This window comes from Gymnoscopelus microlampas, assembly GCF_963454915.1.
Source record: "Gymnoscopelus microlampas genome assembly, chromosome: 15".
NCBI lineage: Eukaryota > Metazoa > Chordata > Actinopteri > Myctophiformes > Myctophidae > Gymnoscopelus > Gymnoscopelus microlampas.
The window spans coordinates 23183381-23203478 of NC_139952.1; the positions used below are offsets into that span (position 1 = coordinate 23183381).

The 20098-nt window shown below is 43.1% G+C and overlaps 1 protein-coding gene across 1 annotated transcript in view; it reads right to left on the reverse strand.

The window, feature by feature from the left end:
• csmd2 (CUB and Sushi multiple domains 2) overlaps positions 1–20098 on the reverse strand; it is a gene marked incomplete at both ends in the record, with an annotated part of 366782 nt that overhangs the window by 112330 nt on the left and 234354 nt on the right. The window contains 6 exons of the mRNA XM_084080385.1: positions 762–878; positions 2936–3130; positions 11649–11836; positions 12094–12232; positions 13780–13971; positions 14246–14448. Coding sequence (XP_083936511.1) covers positions 762–878; positions 2936–3130; positions 11649–11836; positions 12094–12232; positions 13780–13971; positions 14246–14448 — 1034 coding nt within the window. The remainder of the gene's footprint in view (positions 1–761; positions 879–2935; positions 3131–11648; positions 11837–12093; positions 12233–13779; positions 13972–14245; positions 14449–20098) is intronic.

Here is a 20098-nt window from a genome sequence, read left to right on the forward strand (position 1 = left end):
TACCTCGTTTGCTGACTAGGGAACATTCACTGTCTCACACTTGAATCTGCTGAATGCCCAAATTCTAAACTGCATATTTAATACAAATGTGGATGGCTCCGATACAAGAACAGAAAACACGTAATACAAGGAAGTAGACAAGTTACAAATGGACACATTCCTTCCGTGCAAGAAGCGTTCACTTTAGCTCTGATTCAGTGGTCTCACCTTTGATGGAAATAAGCTATCTCTAAACCCGCTGGTGCATACACGGATGGAGTGGTAACACCTGCTACAGGGTGGAGCAGTAATGTACTCGATGTCTGGATGATTCTCATCCTGAATGATCCTATCAGCTTTCCTGACGATTCTCTCACAGTGCGAGAGTTAAGGGAGCTCTAAACCGGTGATTTTGTTTGCTGTCTCAACGACACGATCTTCGTGTGTAGTGCTGCCATACCATGAAATAAAAGAGAAGGTAAGAGCACTTTCAATCACTGTACGGTAGAAATTACACGACAGCTGGAGAGATTCCAAAAGATTTCAGCCGTCTTCCGTCAGGCCTTCTTTACACGGTTGTTAACATGTGTACGCCACTTAGCGTCATTAAAAACTGTCACACCTACACCAGCTTGAAATTATTTACGGTCTTCCCAACAGCGTCATTAATGAGCAAGGGTTCCAAGCGGACTATCGATTGGCTAAAGTCAAAGATCATCTCTTCACTCATGTATCTGTCCATCCAGCCATGTAATGTTTTCGGTTTGTTCACTCTGGCTTACCGTAGTCCTTAGGCACCACCACAGAGTACAGGCAGGTCCGCGCACTGCTGTAGTTGCCGGGGTAACCAGGAGACAGGACGACACCCTCCAAGCCTGAATACTGTCCACCGCAAGGGGCTACAGACAGAGAGAGACGGAGAGAAAGAGAGAGAGACATAGATAGACAGAGAGAGAGTCAGCGAGAGAGACACAGAGAGACAGACAGAGATGGAGAGAGAGAGAGAGAGATAAAGCGACATAGACGGAGAGAGACAAAAACACATATTTGTATTAAAGGTTTCATGACGTTCAGTTTTACCACACATTAAAAGTCTTTGTCATGGTCCTTCAAACGTGTATAAAAAGTTTTAACAAAAAAGAGAGAGAGAGAGAGAGAGAGTGTGTGGAAGGTTAAAGCAAAGACTGTAAGATTCCATTTCTTTTTTACCCTCTCTCCTCTATCCTCCCCGTTTCAGTCACTCTTAAATTACTTTTCTTGTCTGATTGGGGTTTGCTGGAAGATGTCCCTGGTGTTTGCCAGAGTGAAATTGCAATGTTTTCCAAGTGTCCCTCTGGGTTAGCCCTGCAGAGACATGGCCTGCATCTTCTCCTCTGCCCAAGGCCCTAAAACCCGCTGTGTGCGTGTGTGTGTGTGTGTGTGTGTGTGTGTGTGTGTGTGTGTGTGTGTGTGTGTGTGTGTGTGTGTGTGTGTGTGTGTGTGTGTGTGTGTGTGTGTGTGTGTGTGTGTGTGTGTGTGCGTGTTATTTACCATCAATGTATGGTGTATGTATGTGCAAGCGTTTCATGACTAACCATGCATGTGTCTGTACAGTCAAGGTGAGTCCAGCAAGGATAGTATTGGTTAAATTAAAGATTTGTATGGTACAAAACCAACGCATGCATGAATTACTCTGTGCAGCGAGCGTGTGCTCTCAAATAATCACACGTGTTAGCGTGTGTCATATCGTATAATGTGTCACACGGAGTAAATAGCTCATCTACAAGCTCACAACACGCAACGTGTTGTGAGCTTGTAGATCTGCTATACATTTAAAAAGAAAAGTGCGGCGTGGCTCTCCTCACTCAGCATGAAGCCAGCGGTCACTAGACCAATCAGAGGCAAAAAGAAGTAGTATGTTATGTTTCTGTGTTTTTGCCCAAAGTTTGAGTCATATATCATAGTTACAGTAGGTCATCTACGACTGATGTCACAGGCTGGCAACATGAAGGCCACATCAGTCCACACTAGCATGGATATTTTTCAAAACGCACCTATACGTTTAGGTCTCTCCGTCACTATAACCGATAGAAAAGTGAAGATTTGCAAAAATATCAGTTTCAGTGGAACCGTGCAGACATGTAAAACAGAGATTTGGAGAAACGTTAATGTCACAGCTCAATTTGCGTATGCCCATTGTTACTTGCGCCTAGAAACTACAACGATGACGGTGGATATATACCGGGTTGTTCATGTTTTTTAGCAATATTAGGACAAATTACAAGTTAAGTTAGCACTGTTGCATCAACTGCACCACATCGCCAGCGAGCAAAGGCGACTGCTATACCAAATATTACTTAGTAGTCCAGTGCCTCCACGGTTTAATGTCCGCCATACTATACTATAAGACGGTTTTGAAAAAGCTCCATCTGTGACCTCCCTTCTTTACTGTAGCTCCGGGCGGCTCCGGGACACTGTCACATAGCATTATTGCCATTTAAAATCGGGGGGCAAAACTGTATTTCCCCCCCCCCCATACATGTACTGTATGTGAACGTTGTATACAAAACACAACACAACGTTTTAAAATCAGGTTTGTGCCGGATTTAACAGACGCACGTTCCTGATCTGCTGCTGATCGGGAATGCGTTCCTATGATCAATGTATTTCTGCGCTTACAGTATGTGTGTACAGAAATATTTTTTACGGAGGACGAAAATATCGGTTAAGAAAAATATACTGTACTGTATATAAATATACTATACTGTAGCCTGGGATTCACATTAGAGCGACACTGTTCCTATGTGGATTCCAAGATCCACATGATTAGAAGTGGAAAAAATGTCTGCCTATAATGGCATGGCCAAAATACTGTAGGGACGCCAGGGTGAAAGCGGTTAACTCCCGCGCGCGCTTCATCTATTGTCTCGGCTCCTGTTTGTTTTCCTCCATTTCGTCTCCAGATGTCAGTGTTTACCAATGCAGATGGGTTTGGGCTTGTTCCAGCTGGGCTTGCTGTCTCCCCCCATGATGCAAGTGAGGGTGGGGTCCCCCTCCAGCGTGTACCCGCTGTCACAGTAGTAGGTGACGGTGGAGCCCAGCTTGAGGTCGGCACCCACCCGCGTGCCGTTCCGCACCGCCCCGGGCTCGAAGCAAGACTCCCTGGGGTTCTCTGTGGGGAAAGGTAACACAATGGAACATCAGCGGGGTGAGGTTTGAATACACTTTGTTTTCCATGCTTCATTCTTTGTGTGTGTGTGTGTGTGTGTCTGTGTGTGTGTGTGTGTGTGTGTGTGTGTGTGTGTGTGTGTGTGTGTGTGTGTGTGTGTGTGTGTGTGTGTGTGTGTGTGTGTGTGTGTGTGTGTGTGTGTGTGTGTGTGTGTGTGCGTGTGCGTGTGTGTGTGTGTGTGTGAGATCACACCGTGACGGTTCCATTCTTTCCACTTTACTTTTTTTCCCTGTCCTTCCCTCACTGCGTCCTTCGTCCTTTCCTTCCCGCCCATCACTCTCTATGAGCTTTCCTCCATATGTCAATCACTATCTCATTTGCCAGGTATGTTTTGCACATAATCAGGAGTTTGTCTTTTGGTGAGGTTGCTGCATAAATCTACTCCCATTCTGAAAATATACTTATGTACTACAGTATATGTTCAGCATTGCTCGCATACTTTGCACTATTGCACCTTGCGGATATACGTAACGTTTGTATCCGTAACCTTTCAGAAAACGTCACAGAAATATGCATATTTAACAGTGAATAACGACAATATACATATATTTACATATGTCTAAAAAAACACATAGATTAAAGTCAAGACAAATATAGAAAACCACATACAATATAGTTGCTATGGATATGGATATTGGGTATATAAATGATCTTTTTCACTTGCTGTATTATGTACAGTACAGTACAGTACACAGAACGTACAGTGTGCAGTATGCATGGCGGTAGTATTAATGTACTGTATGGAGGTAGTGTATGTATTGAGGTAGTGTACAGTATGTATGGAGGTTGTATATGTATGGTGGTAGTGTATGTATTGATGGAGTGTATGTATGTATGGCAGTAGTGTACATGAAGGTAGTGTACTGTATGCACTATGGAGTGTTGATTTCGTCGACTAAAACTATGACGAAAAATGTTGGTCGACTACCTTTTTTCACTGACGAAAACGAAATAAAAGCTAAATAAAGACTAAGCTATGATGACTAAAACTGAGACTAAATATATTGACAATTTCGTCAGCAAATAAAAACTAGACTGAAATGTTCGTGAGGGACTAGTGGAGAAGAGATCCAATTTTACACTCTGAAAATAGCAGATCTACAAGCTCACAACGCGTCGCAGCGCGACGCGTTGTGAGCTTGTAGATCGGCTATTTTCAGCATGCAACCAAGTGTGAAATCAGCCATTACGACGCCATCAAGGCACCGCCAAAATACATTTGAGTCAACTAAATCAACTGTATATTTAGTCGACTAAATCAACTGCATATTTAGTCGACTATAATTGTATGATGTTTAGTCGACTAAAACTAGACAAAGACTAAAACATTTCAAATGACTAAAATATGACTGAAACTAAATGGAATTTTATTCAAAAGACTATGACTAAAACTGAATCAAAATTTGCTGTCAAAATCAACACTAGTATGGAGGTAGTGTATGTACTGTATGGAGGTAGTGAATGTATGGAGGTAGTGAATGTATGTTATGTTGTAGTGTATGTACTGTTAGGAGGCAGTGTAGTGCATGTATGGCAGCACGGACAGACAGGCAGCTGATTGAGAGTGACATTGCTCCGGCCCAAGGTCTGCTGACTGCACACACCTGTCCGTCACACAAGACTCTATGTGCAGTCAACTAGAGAAGACAATACACAGCACATGCCAGCTCTCTATTCCACACACACACACACACACACACACACACACACACACACACACACACACACACACACACACACACACACACACACACACACACACACACACACACACACACACACACACACACACACACACACACACACACACACTGTTCTCTCACTTCAACACATGCAGTAGTAGACACGCACACAGAGTACGCACACATACACACACACAGAATCTGACCGCATATCAATCACCACCCTTGAGGTCATGAGAGCGATGTCTTGACAAATGGAGCACCACGCTGTTGTCAGGTAGAAGATGTCCAACTGAAAGCAGCCCTGTCCAATTTAGCATGCCTCACATCTCAAAAACGTAGGGCAAGTGCTCCAGGCAATTTAGGTCAATCGAAAAATACTGCACCACACAAAATGCCCGATCCAATTCAGCCTGGCAGCAAAACACCAATACTTAATTATTAACCACTTTCAACCTGGCATCCCTATTTTGGGTATGTCCTTACAAAGGTGAAAATGGCGACAAGCTCACAACACGTCACAACATGCTGTGAGCCTGTAGTTTGATATTTCCGCTGACTGATCTGCTATATTGGCCTATTATGACATGCTCAGAATAGGGATGCTATGATTCATGCGCGTAAGTGGTTAAAATATGTCCTTTTCAACTCACAACTTCCAGCTATACAGTGAAGTATATCTTTATTTTTAGCATATACTAAATAGCATATACTGTACACACAGCACTGCCACCAAATTGTACAAATTCATCAAGTGCTCACAGATACAGCCGTCTTAGCTTCTGAGCTCGTCGCTGGGGATGCTATTCTGAATGTGTGCCCTGCACAACCTCGCTGCAACGCAGCGCCCTGCAGAATGACAAGGCCCTGTTGATCGTGGTGGATGTTGGATGTTATCCTTCACGGTTGGGCAGAGGTGCTGGGCACGAGGCGTGCCATCTGTCTGTCTGTCCCCACAAGCCAAGGCAGGTCAGTGCTCAATTGCTTAAAAGCATTTATTCAAAGGTTGCCCTTAAATGCCTTAAAAGTGAGTTGCATAAAATCACCATACGCTTATTTCCTTAGGATATTGGATAGGGTTTATGAGGGGGACCACTTTGATCTCAAAGCGTTTGCCCGTAGCTACTTAAGTTTTCCCTTTGCTAGAAGGTCCTTGGTGACCGTTTTCCTCAGAAAAGTTTAAGGGACCCATATTAGTCTCTTAAAAGTGAAATAATTAGTGGAAGATAAAACAATGGCTGAATGTGTGGTGATTGAAGAATAGGAGGAGATGACAAGACACATTTCTTGGGAAAGAGAAAACCCACTGGATACTATGAGTGATGAGCAACTTGTTAGAGAGTATAGATTTGAACAGTCTACAAAATCAAGACCTTGAACACCTACAGTACTGTAGTGTTCAAGGTCCCAACATTGATTTATTTTTATTTTTGTATTCTCTTTGTTGTCCATTTTGTGTCACGTTTAAAGTTAAAAGATAATGCGCGTGAAGCTTAGGCTAACCTTTCTTTCTTTTTTTCTTTTTTTTTTTTGCCAAAGAAGTGTAACCATGGTAGCAGAAGTGGTCATGTGTTGTATTATGACAGTAACTACCGTGAAAGTCTTAGTCTAAACTTAGATACTTAGGCGAGGAGACTAATACTTAGCCAAGGAGACCACCTAAGAGGCTTTATTCAATGCTCCTACAGTAGGCCTACATGTACAGTACTACTCCTTAGCTTAAGGAAATACTTTGCTCAAGGGAGAAACTTAATTTGAATCTTAACTCTTTAACTGCCAGAGTAATAGTGTAATAGTGGTACGCTACTGCCAGCGAAAACGAGCGATTTTATCAACATTTGAAAAATCATGGAATCTTTTCTGTGAATGTTATCCGTACGGTGATCCTCTCATTACACACACAGGGGTCTCGTAGAATGTGGATAAAAAAATGATCTGATAGCGGTAATCCGCTCTATAGTTGTGTTAGTACACAGGAGCCAAGATACAGCATTTTTAAGTAATAAGTTAACCAGGGAGTGAATGGAGCAGTACATCTTTGGATCACGTTATCTCTGGTTCTGTGTGGAAAAAACAGAAGAAAAAAAACTCCTCCAAATTCGTCGTTGGCAGGCTGAGCCATAGCAGAATTTGACGAATGAATTTGTCCATGGCAGTTATGGAGTTATGGTAGTTTACGTACTAACAGCCATTTTGCAGCCATTCATCTGGGTCTGAGCCCTCCGTCTCCTCCATTAAAGAGGCAGAGCTTTATAATAATACCTCTATTTCATACAGCACTTAAACAACAAGGTCACAAACTGCTTTGCATAAAACTCAAGAAATCAAATCAGCAACACAAAAAAAAACACGTATGCTTCACATAAAACTGAAAGAAAAGAGATCAAATCAGCAACAGAATGAAAAAATGTAATATTGCGCTTTACATAAAAGTGAAGAAATAACAAAACTAGAAAAAGTGCTCCTCGGAGCACAGGTCTCCGCCAGGTCAGGTAGGTTATTGTGGCCTCCTGGTGGCGCTATAACAGGCCAATGTGAAAAGGGTGACATTTGCTCCTCAACATAGTGTGAATGTGCGTGCAGTTTGACCGCAATCGGACGCTGTGTTCATGATTTGCGGCATTTTGTTCAAAACAAGCCACTACTGCAAACTTTCCGTCTTGATCACATGACTATAGAGATCATGTGTACCGATTTGCGTGAAATTTGGATAAAATCGGAAGGAGTAATATATATATATATATAAATGTGTTTTATATAAGTAGGCCTCCTGGTGGCGCTATAAAAGGCAGATGTGAAAAATGCAGGGCAAAGGTTTTTCCTTGACCTCTAGGGAGTGCGCTTACAAAGTTTTATACAGATCGGTGCAGTTATAGGTAAAATATATGATTTGAGGCATTTTGTTCAAAACGGAGAACTCCTAGAAACTTTGGAAGCCATCTTTAGCCAATCAGGATGGAATATGAAAAGTCTGAAAGACCCGTTTCGTTTAATGACTATAGAGATACTGTGTACCGATTTGCGGGATTTTTGGACAAAATCTGTAGGAGTACTGTCAAAAAATATGTTTTGCACAAATCGGCCTCCTGGTGGCGCTAAAAAAGGCCCATGTGAAACATTTTGGGCAGATGTTCTGCTGTGGCATCCATGGAGTGTGTGTGCACAGTTTCACTGCGAGCAAGCCAACGGTGCTGGAGATTAGCTGTCCACAGACAGAATGACGGACGGACGGACGGACGGACGGACGGACGGACGGACACACGGACACACGGACACACGGACACACGGACAGGGGGCAAAACATACTCTCTCGCCATGCCTTTCGGCCTGGTGGAGACAATAAATCAGCAACAGAATAAAAACAAAATAACCTTGGGGCACTCCACACATTACAAAGGGGGACGGGAAGCATGGTTGCCAATTCATACAAAAAACTCTACTTTTTGGGGAGGTGGTAAAGTGATGGTTGTAGTGGGCACCAAAACACAGACTGGCCTAAGGATAAGGATAATTCCTTTTAACAGGTCGTTCATGAAAGTCCTTGCGGTCTTGTTTCCAATGAGAACCTGTGAGCAATTAGGGGCTAAGAGTCTTGCTCAGGGACAAATTTCATTTCATCGACACATATGCTGACCTGGCCTGGAATCGAACCTGGGGCAACCAGGGGCTCTGGCTCCCTAGGCGGGTTCACTAACCATTCAGCTATGGCCGCCGCCTCAGTCTGATAGCAAGGAGGTTAGTCACCGGATTCAACCTGGCTTGTCCAGTGTTACTTCTAAGCGTTTTTTTTGTGACAGGTGTCACCCGGTCCGTTCGTGCAAATGTAATGTGAAAGAAGAACAAATCCTAGAGTGTGAGAATGTGCAAACAGATAAGCAAAGTGAGAGAATGCGTGTGCATGCATGTAGTTTCTGCATCTTTCCATATCGTATGTGCCAGATACCAAATCGCAGCATAACCATGGTCATATAAAAGCTGTTTATCAGCGACTTTCAGTCCATACGTCCCTATAGAATCTAATCAGACATGGCCAGAGAGAGAGCAAGAGAGAGAGCGAGAGCGAAAGAGAGAGAGATTGAGAGAGAGAGGAAGATAACCATTACTTTAGAAGGGCTGACAGCGACAGCTTTCGAAATGGATATTCTAGTGGCAGGCGGGCTGACCAAACACGAGCCAGGCCAACTCGTCAACCCACTGTTCTCTCTCCAAATGGAGCCAAAACCACAGCCAAACATGCCTTAACGTCGTGTTGTTTGCCTGAAACGGAGGCAGTAATTTATGTATTATTTGGTTACGGTTCATTAGTGTAGAGAATTGGAAGCAGAGAGAGGGAGTTTTGCTGAGGCACACGCTGGGTCCATCTGCTCAACCAGATTGGCCCTACAGTATCACACACTGCACTTAATATTGTGGGAAATGAGTTAAGGGGTGGCTTGCGGTTAGAACGTGTTAGTGAAAAACACTAGTGCTTTTCACCCCATTTGCGTACAATCTGCAAATGGACTGGGCTATATTCCACAGGCTCCCGGAGAGGTTGAACTGCTTACATAGAACTAATGCTTTGCTCGTGAGCCAAGAGGCAAGGAACCAGCAAGGAGCGGGCAGCGAGGGGTCAATCTGGGATCAGGTAAAAGATTCGGGGAGATTTAGAACTGTTCTCTCCAGCAAAGCCTTTAACAGAGCTACCGTGTCTAATTTAGAGCTTGTTAAATGTGAAATGTCTGTTAGCAGAATTAAGGCTTTAGCGGATCACGTGACACAACAGGCAATGGGAATGTTCCCATGCAAGCCCAACACACAAGAAAACACAGATTTCTTATACCCATCATCCAACCTGTTCACAGACCACTATTGCACCAGTGTAGGGTTGCACCGGCTGAATGTGAGCACAGCACTAATTTAGGGTGTAAAGTCCCTATAGAGGCATAGTAGCTAGTTATTTAGTCATTTGTGAATTCTGTTGCACCAAGACTATTTATGGCAGAACTTAGCCAGTAGTACATAGCCTGTTCTCAAAGTAATGTAGGCTATAGTCGCATAAATTGACATGAGAGTCATCCCATCCAATGAACACTAAAATAAACTGAGCAGCCTATACTAAAAACACAAATATGGACCAGTACTGCTTAATGACTGGACCAAAAGGCAAACCCGGATCACTCGATTCACTTACATGCTTTAATGAAGTGCAAACATTGAACTACTATAATATTTTGTCACACACTGCTGAAGAACACCAACACATGGCGTGCACACACACGCACACGCACACGCACACGCAAACACAACACCTGTCTCTCTCTCTTTAAGGGAGACAGGAGCATCACAGCCTCAAATCGATACTGTGCTCCATGCATAGCCCTACGCCGTGCATTTGTGAATCGCAGATGGGGCTAGTGCAACCCAGCACACTCCCTTACATGGTGGATTTGTGGATCCGTCTCTTTTGAAGCACAGTATCGCTTAAATTACAACATCATCGTAAATGAAAAAACAATCATCACAAATAAAATACAATCAGGTGTAGTAATATGTTATCTTGCAAATGCCGTTAGCGAGGTTGTGGTCGTTTGTTATATTCAATCAGTTTGTTGATGCAGTCAAAGTGGTCTTTCACTGTAAGTAGATGTTAGTGCTGCCTAAGGGCTTACGTTAATATTTAGTCATTTAGAGATACGTTACAACTAATTCATGTGGTGCTACAGCTTTAATTGAAGTAATGCATAAGTCGTGACTCAGAAGCCTGGAGGTAGAGAAACTGGCTCTAGGTGGGGAGCATAATAGTCTACCTTGCACATCAGTAACTAATAAACACCCCCCCCCCCCCATCTCTAAACCAACATGCCACGGTCAGTGAGCTTATGGAACAAACACAACAAAGTGTTTGCTTTAACTGATGAGACACATCTTTTAGCTTCTGCAATGGCCATGCCCCATCGATTTCATTGAATAGAAAACTGAAGACAGTGACAGTAGAATCGAGAGGGTGAGGCAATTTCCAGACTCTTCAGCCCCTCACGTGTCTGTGTTGTCAGAAAATAGCATCTGATAACATTGTAGGTGAGAAATAGGCCATGCGGTTGATCAATATTGATTCATTTCACATTTACAACAGCTAGTTTAAAATGATTAGCAATATTCGGCAGCAGAAATACATTTCATGTCAACATGTCTAGATATGGAAGACTAAATATAGTCTGATTTATTTTCATGATCAAGAATGACGAATCAAAAGGGGTTTAGTAGCTTGTGTGTGTCTCTCTGATTGCGTCAGTATGTGCATGTTCTGGGCGTTTCATTTTCTCCGTTCTTTTATAGTCGGCCACTTGTGGAGGCACAGCTCAGTGTAATTACACTCAGAGAAGCCGATGGTGCAAATGGGAGGGTTGTGATCAAGACGACACAGCAGAGAGAGCCAGCTCCGTCTCTGAAGCAGTTTGCAGACTGCTAATCTCACTCGTTTTGGACTTGAAACGAGACAAAGTTAAAAAGGGGAACAAAGCACAAGGTCGATAAGCAGCACAGGGCGAATCCATTCCCACACCACCGGAGGGAGAGTTTAGAGAGACATGAATTGTTTCGCTGGCGCGTTCAAAAGGGCATGCATCTCACACACACACACACACACGCACACGCACACGCGCACACACACACACACACACACACACACACGCACGCACGCACACGCAGAACTCCACTTCATGGTAGTTTTTTTCCATTTGGCTTGCTAAACTGAACATGAATCATCAATCATTCCTTGCGGTACACAAGCCATGTACCTGTGTACTGCAGCACAAATCCATTGCTGCTGAGCGAGGCGTCACTGCGGAAAGCCAGGAAGAGTGTGTTGGAGCTGCTCTCGATGCGATCGGGAACGTCTGTGCCATAGAAACTACCCAGCAGGGGGCTGAGGGAGTCGGGCCCATCGTAGATGTGTAAGAAGTCGTAACTGGGTTCCAGGCTGAACCTAGAGTAAAACATACAGAGAATAGGGGCTTAGAAAACATCGAAGCCTGGGTGAGATGAGAGGTAATTGCTTGCAAAACGCATCAAATTGGCATAATTAGAAAGTAAGTAAAGTGATCATTTTGGGCATCTAAGTGGTTAAATGTGATAATCTCTTTTTGGATTGCTTATCCCCATAACAGACAAATGTGATCATAGGTTTTGAAGTGCAATGCAGTATGGAGTCCTGGGGCACCGTGGGTCATGAGCAGAGCTTACTGGTTGAAGTTGAGAGCGATGACATAGTCCGGCGTGACGGTGACAGTCCAGTCACACTCCCTGCCATGGGGGTAAGGCTCAGGGTACTCAGGAGATAGGATCAACCCACTGGGTCCTGTCAGGTTCCCTCCACATGGAGCTATCCATAGAGGACAAAATGGCATTAATAAACAGTCAAATCTAAAGTGTCAACTTTAGATTTGTCAACTCAACTCTTAACCACTTATAAACCTATTAACTTCATTGCCCGGAGTCCCCCAGGGATCTACAGGGCCTCCTCCTTTTTCCCCCTCTACACCAAATATCTTTGCCAAAAATTGCAGATCTTCAAGCTCACAACATGTCACGATACGCAAGCTTGTAGAACTGCTTCGTTTGCCCTCGAATAGGGAGGCTGGGGTTCATGTGGTTAAAGTGTAAAAATGGGTTCAGACACCGGATTGTACAGTGTAGCAGACTACAGTAGATTAGTCTACTAGGACTCCCTTACGGGTCCAATTGGTTCCATTTGTATACTCTCAGAGTTATGGGCGGCCTTATGATTAAGAAGTATGAGAACAAGTGCATGACATGCTACGCTGGTACTCTCAAAAGACAGTTTACATTCAGCACCTGCAGTGGACACAATATTGAGACACAACTCGAGCTCGTTGACACACCGGTCAACAGGTTCTCACCTGGTCTGCCCACGGCCTCTGCTTGTGTTTTTCCACGGCAGCTATCAAACTAATTAAGCCCAGTGCTGATTGAACAAGGCAGCTAATTATGGCACCTTAATTGCGACTGTTAATGACTTTGCGTTGTTTTCCAGAGAACAAAGTTAATGCGATCGTATAGTCGAACGAAAAAGGACTGCAATGCAGAGCAGTCTGTCTGATGGAGCATCTGCTGTGTTATTGAGATGGGGGCTAATCAGATCTCTGTGTCTGTCGCAGTGAGCTCAGAAGATGTCTAGGGGTCAGGCCAATTGGGCGAGCCACTTAAGATTCACTTCAGGACTCTATAAAGTGACCGTGTCTGGGAATAATATAGGGAATGTTTACAATGCTTATGCCTAGTTTTTCTTTTTTATTATTTCAGGCAAATGGCCGAAGTCTCGAGGCTGCATTAAACGGGGACGCTGTCATGCGGTATACAGCACCACGTACCTAATCAGATTATACAGTTTTTAGTATTCTATAACATTTCATGATTATATTAACCCATTGAGACCGGGAACGCATCTGTGTGTCATTTTTAGATTTCTTTGGCTATTTTTGAAAAATCGTGAAAATTTGTGGCAAAATCTTGGATTACATATTTTTTAAAGCAAACATTTGTAAAATATTTAGTTCCGGGAACCCCCAGAAGCAAAGATTTGAGTTACAAATGTCCGCAAAAAAAAAAGAAAAAAAAAAAAAATATTTGCACAACTTGTCATGATTTTTCAAAAATTGCAGATCTTGTATATCTGCTAATTTTGAATAGCCCAACGAAATCTAAAAATGACACACAGATGCGTTCCCGGTCTTAAAGAGTTAAGCCGAGAAGCAGAAATTCCATTATGAATGATTCCTTGCCATGTTATGTTTGATGTCATGACACAGGCAAACGTCAGTCATTGACAATAATCAGCTTAGCGTTGCAGACAGTATTCTCTAGCAGAACATTTCTGCATGAACGATGGAATGTCGCGTTCGTGTGTACCTGTGCAGGTCGGCGGGTCCGGCTGCCAGAAGAATCGGCTGTTGATCTCAGTGCAGGTGATCTTGCTGGCCCCCTGTAGTACATAGCCGGGATCACACTGGAAGACCACAGGGTCCCCAGGCTCCCTGCTGTCACCACTGCGGGTGCCGTTTGTGGGCAGGCCCGGGTCATTGCAGGAGGTCGCCGTGGAGACTACACAGAAGCAGGAACATAGTGGTTACAGCAATTGAACTGTACGACCGTGTTGGTATAAGAGCTGTACACTCAAAGTTCAGAAGTCTCTCTCTCTCTCTGTCTTTGTACACCCACACATGTACACACGCACTATGAACACGCACGCACGCACGCACGCGCACACACACACACACTCACACTCACACACACACACACACACACACACACACACACACACACACACACACACACACACACACACACACACACACACACAGCCTCTCCCTCTCACCAGAGAACTGCATAGCAAAGCCCTGCTTGCTGGTGAAGAAGTCGGTGGTGAACTGGAGACTGATGGTGTTGAAGGTGCTGTGGGCGTCCGGGGGCAGGACAGAGCCGCTCAGCTCCCTCAGCGGGACCCCTCCTTCCTGGGGGCCGTCCCAGATCCGCAGCACGTCGTGAACCTCCTCCGTGTGGAACACCAGGAAGTGGAGGCTGCGTGGGGGGAGATGGGGATTCAAAGGCAGATAAGCGAAGGACAATTTTATGGTGAAAGGAGCTCAGATAACGGATAACTGTAAGTTAAGAAGGAAACCGGCAGAGTTACAAAAGAAGGATATGGCTCGAATTTAATGGAAGTATTCTTATCGTGAGTGAGTCAGATAGACATAAGAACAGGAATGAAAAGGAGGACAAAAGGGAAATGAGGCTGAGGGTAAGTATAATGGAGAGAATGGGATATTGTTATAAAATGTATTAAGAGATGTAGAACGTTTAATGGACGATCCACAATGTCAGCCAAGTCCAGGCTTCTTCTGCATCGTGTTTTTATAGCTTTCAGTCTAGACATCAGGATGATGATGCTGTCAAAATATGTGCACTTCACCCAGGCTTAGACAGCTGTCTGCTGCCTGGCTGGTGGTCCACTAGAGAACTGTCAAATTGAGTGCGTGTGCGCGTGTGCGTGTGCGTGTGTGTGTGTACACGCACGTGTTGGGGTAGGCTAACTGTATGCGTAAAATAAATTTTAAAAAAACTATCCTACAACCAAAAAACATGAGAACGCAAGGTTGCACAATGCACATATGTTTCCATGGCAGGAAAATAACACTGAGGGAACTAAATATGATATTCCTACAACAGATGGGAAACCAACGCTATTCAATTAAGTCCTATTGTTGGCATTCACCACTCAATATAAGAGCAGCATCTGTCAACAACAGACTGCAGGGTCCCCATTTAGACATTTGAGCAACATTCTGAGCAGGTTTCACTCACAGTACAGTCTGGGAGAGTTATTTAAAATATGCTAAACATGCCCCAATTCTGGAGACATGTTTAACATATTCAAAGCAAAAGTAATTGGCTCATGCTTCCATTTGGACACATTCAACACTGAGAAACCATAATTTTCCCACTTCTAGAGCTTTCAAGTTGAACATGAGAAGTATAAAAGGTGCATGCCCGGAATTCACCCCCCGTTGCCACCCGTTTGAAGACATAACCCTGGTGTCCCTATTTTGGGGCAAACATTCAGTGAATATATCAACAGTTACAGTATCACACCTTGACATAATATAGCTGACATCATGCCTTATCACCTACTGGATGTCCACAAGTGCTTCCTGCAAAGGAGTACAATCTGTTTTGGCTGCAGAAGCCAACCCTCACCAAACATTTCCCCATTGTTCCCAAAATGGTAAGGTAACCTAAAACAAGATGCACCATTTCCTGTCAAAATGAAACCTTCAAAATAAAATGCAAAAAATACAACTCATTATTGATAATGACTATAGATGAGAAACTTAGGCTAGTTAAATTAACATGACATTCAATAATTAAATTAGTGTTCTACCAAAATTTCTAATGAGGTGGCTGATAAATAACAAATAATAATAACTTTATCTATTCCAAAATAAACTTTGACACATATAAATGTTGGTGTTTATTTGACTGTGCTTTTTTTGTATATTGTATCTTATTTTGTATTTCCACAGTAGCGCCATTCTCCCCCTTACAGTGCATTATGTTCAGAGGAAACTACTGAAGATCATTATCCAAATGGAGTTCACATTGCACAGGACAACACGTTTGACAAGGTACTACATTGACCGTGTGTATTTTGGGAATGTCATAGACAAGGAGACACACAACAGTGACTTCTCTGACCGCAGAGCACTTGTCTGGTGGAAATGTCAAGCAGATAGGTAGACCATTACACAAGTTATAGGTGACCGGGTGCTGGCTCCGGTGCCTCTACGGTACGCGCGTGGCTTTGTGCATGTGTCTTCGACTGGATCCTTCGTGAAATGACACAGGGGGAAACAGTGTCTGGTCAGCGGAACCGAGAAAGCGTGACTCAACCCGTTATGCTTACTGCACAGAGAGTAGAAAATCCTCGGCGGAAAACACCATACTATCGATGTAAAGCCCAGTGCTCTGTTTAACCCATTAAAACCTGAAGCCGATTCTACATGTCTCCTAAATCCCAACAGTATTCTGAAAAACGCATGTTTATATATCAGTGGTGCTCAATCTTTTTCATGTCAAGGACCCCCAAAATTATATGTATTTGGCCGTGGACGACCATCTCAAAATATTTTGTTCCAGGGGGTCCCAGAAGCAAACATTTTAGTTAAAATGTTCGCTTTCAAAATATATATATTCAAAGATTTGCACACATTTTCACTTTTTTTCAAAAATAGCAGATCTACAAGCTCATAGCGTGGCACACCACGCTATGAGCTTGCATATATGCTATTTTTGAATAGCCAAAGTGTAAAATAATGCTTTTTAGCTCAAATCTAATGACACAGATGTGTTCCAGGTCTTAATAGGTTAATTCCACATACCGACAGGGGGAAACGGTCGCACTCATGCATCACAAAACAGAATGACTTGTGGGAGGAAATAGCACAATTTCGGTGCATTAGATTAGTGAGTATGGCCATCACTAGGGATTAATAAACTCATCTACAATTTAACTTGATCCCCCTCACTTCCCCTCTCTGTCTCCTTCTCCGTGAGGGGTTTAGCTAAACTAACATGGGAGGAAATATACACATATTTGCTCCATTCCTCTCCCTCTCTCTATGTTCTCTATATATGTTGTGGTGGGCGTTGGGAGATGTAAAGAGTGCCACTCCCATGTATCAAAGCTTCGAGCCTATAGGCAAACAAGCGAACACACATGCACACACACACACACACACAGACACACACACGAACACACACAGAGACACACACACCCCCCAAACCATCTGACAGTGGGAATTATGGTGCTTGTTGAAAGTTTGGTATTGACCCCCCCTCTCTACGCACAAATCCATGCCTTGAGCTACAGCTGACGCAGAGGAAATCCAACAGCCCACTGCTCTGTTGGCATCAGCAACAAGTCCCCATCCTTTCTGCATAATTGGTGTCAGAATGCAACTCCCATACTGTCTGATGTTTGAGATGCACCCGAGGCTACTCAACAGCATGCAGTGTGTGCGTGTGTGTGTGTGTGTGTGTGTGTGTGTGTGTGTGTGTGTGTGTGTGTGTGTGTGTGTGTGTGTGTGTGTGTGTGTGTGTGTATTCAGTGTACATGACCTACTTGACAAGTCCTGCCGTGCAGCATGTGGATGAGCCGGCATATATATATAAAACCAAACAAACGTGGACAAGTGTGCAAATACATTCATGTACACTACAGTGTACACTCACGGCCATGTTCAAGTGCAGTACCCACCGTAGGCATGAATGCACAGAGAAAGAAACACCTCTTCATCTTTGCAGAACAGCACAGACAGCATGTTTGTGTGAATGATACACATCGTCTTAGAGCTAGCACAAATGCTAATCCCATCCACAGCCTTATTATTCCCCTGCTTAGAGAGCGCTCCCCCGTACTCGCTCAGGCGTAGATGGGCCATTTCAAACAATCACTTGAAGCTGATGGAATATTATTATTGTGAATCTAAAAACAATATCATCTCACAACAACACAAAACACACACACACACACACATACCCATCCATCCTCCGTTCACTCCACTGGCTTCACGCCTCCTCCCGGACCGAATACATCAAGGTTTCCCAAACTTTTCAGGCTGCGACCCCCCAAAATAATCATATTTGAACTGGGGACCCCCACCCTGACAAGCACTTGGAATTGCAGGCATTACATTTAGTTTGACTTGGTTCCAAAAATAAATATTGTGAAAATAGCCGAACTACATGCTCACACCGCCTCACACTGCGAGGCGTTGTGAGCTTGTAGATCGGCTATTTTCACAAGGTTTGCCTCGTTCTTACGTAATATTTGGCCAATTTGGTATAAAAAAAATGTCTTAAAAGTCATTAAATTGTAACTTTAGAAATGCGCAGATACCCTGTATGCACTAACACTCGTTTTACCTCTATAGGCTTTATATGCACTCATGTTTTAAATGTTTTGTTTCTGTTTCTTAGATCTTTTTTAGTGGCGTGATGATTTCTTTATGCAAATGCTTATTGTAGCACTTTGAGATTTACACAAAATGTGAAGTGCATTATAAATAACGCACTGTGAGCTTGTAGATCGGCTATTTTTGGCAAGCGACAGTGTCAGAGCGTCAAGTCACGTCTTTGGAAATCAGATACATTTCAAACAACCCAGTTCAAACCTGATACGGTAACAGTCAGTTTCCAAGCGATTTTTCTTGCTGTTCAGACTTGATAGAACCAATCTGGTTCCAATCTGGATTGACAAGACGGGTACATTGGATACTCTGACAAAGCCCCCAGCACTATGACTCAGACGTATTGGTCGGATTGGCAGTGCGACGTAGGTGTGAGGGCCGCGTAGCGGCCCGAACCTCTAGTGCAGTAAAATATGCAGTGTGCATTTAATTTGGAGAGTGTAAAAATGTTTTTTTACCATCTCAAATTCACACTGCAGGTATTACTGTCGCTTTTTATGCCTTTTCTTCTTTCTCCTCTGTACATCATGTCATTGCCAGAACCAATTAATCATTCAGATAACGGTCTCATATTCAGTTCAATAAATCAATTCCCAACATGTACTTTACGTAACAATGATTATCTCATGTTTTTTTATCATTCCCAGAAACTGCCTGACGTGGGACCCAGTCGGAAGAGTGCCATCTGGCAAAACTGCCCCCACTTCCCCCTTTTTGGCTGACTGGGGACATTCCACTAGTCCTTTGGAAACGCAGTAATATACTACTTTAATCACTGGATAACATGTTTTCTTTCTCATTACTTGATCCACAGAAGTCAATACAACTTTTGTAATTATCATTACCATTTATTCAATTAAATCTCTGCAGTCACACATTAATCAATAGCCTTGATTCAAAGCTGTTAATTAATCAACCATAATTCAATTAGTTATACTTCTTTAACACACTAATGTGATTTTGTAATTTATAGCATTCATGCGAACAACATATATCATTCAATTCATACAAGTAGATTAACTTCCTTTATATTTTTTCAATTGCTCTTTCTGCTTATTCTTCTTTGTATGTAATGATGTTGCGTGGCTAAAAACACACAACGTGTCGCGATGCAACGCGTTGTGACCTTGTGGATCGTCTATTTTTGCTTATAATGACATGCCCAAAATTGGGACTCCAAGGTTGAAAGTGGTTAACCACTTAAAACCTATTTACGTAAAACAGACCCGAGTTGGCACTGTACTTGGGGTGCTCTTTTTTCCCCTCTGCTATTTTCGGCGAATGTTTCCCCTAGAATATGGATGCTGGGCTCAAGTGGTTATGACAAGAATTTTTGTGCAGACTCAGTGCAAACCCAGTCAGCAATCTTGTCAATGATACTACTCCGGATGCTAAATGGGTGAATCTCCAAACAGCCGACAGACTGCTAAATACGGTAACAGTTAACCCGTTCAATCCGGGAAGGCATCACTGTCATTTTAGATTTCTTTGGCTATTGAAAAATAGCAGATACACAAGCTCTGAGCTTGTTGATCTGCTATTTTTGAAAAAACGTGAAAATTGGTGCAAATCTTATACATTTTTTAAAGCGAATATTTGTAACATTTTTTGTTCCAAGGACCTCCAGAAGCAAAGATTTGAGTTACAATTGTTTGCTTTAAAAATATATATATTCAAAGTTCTCGAATTTTCAAGCTCATAGC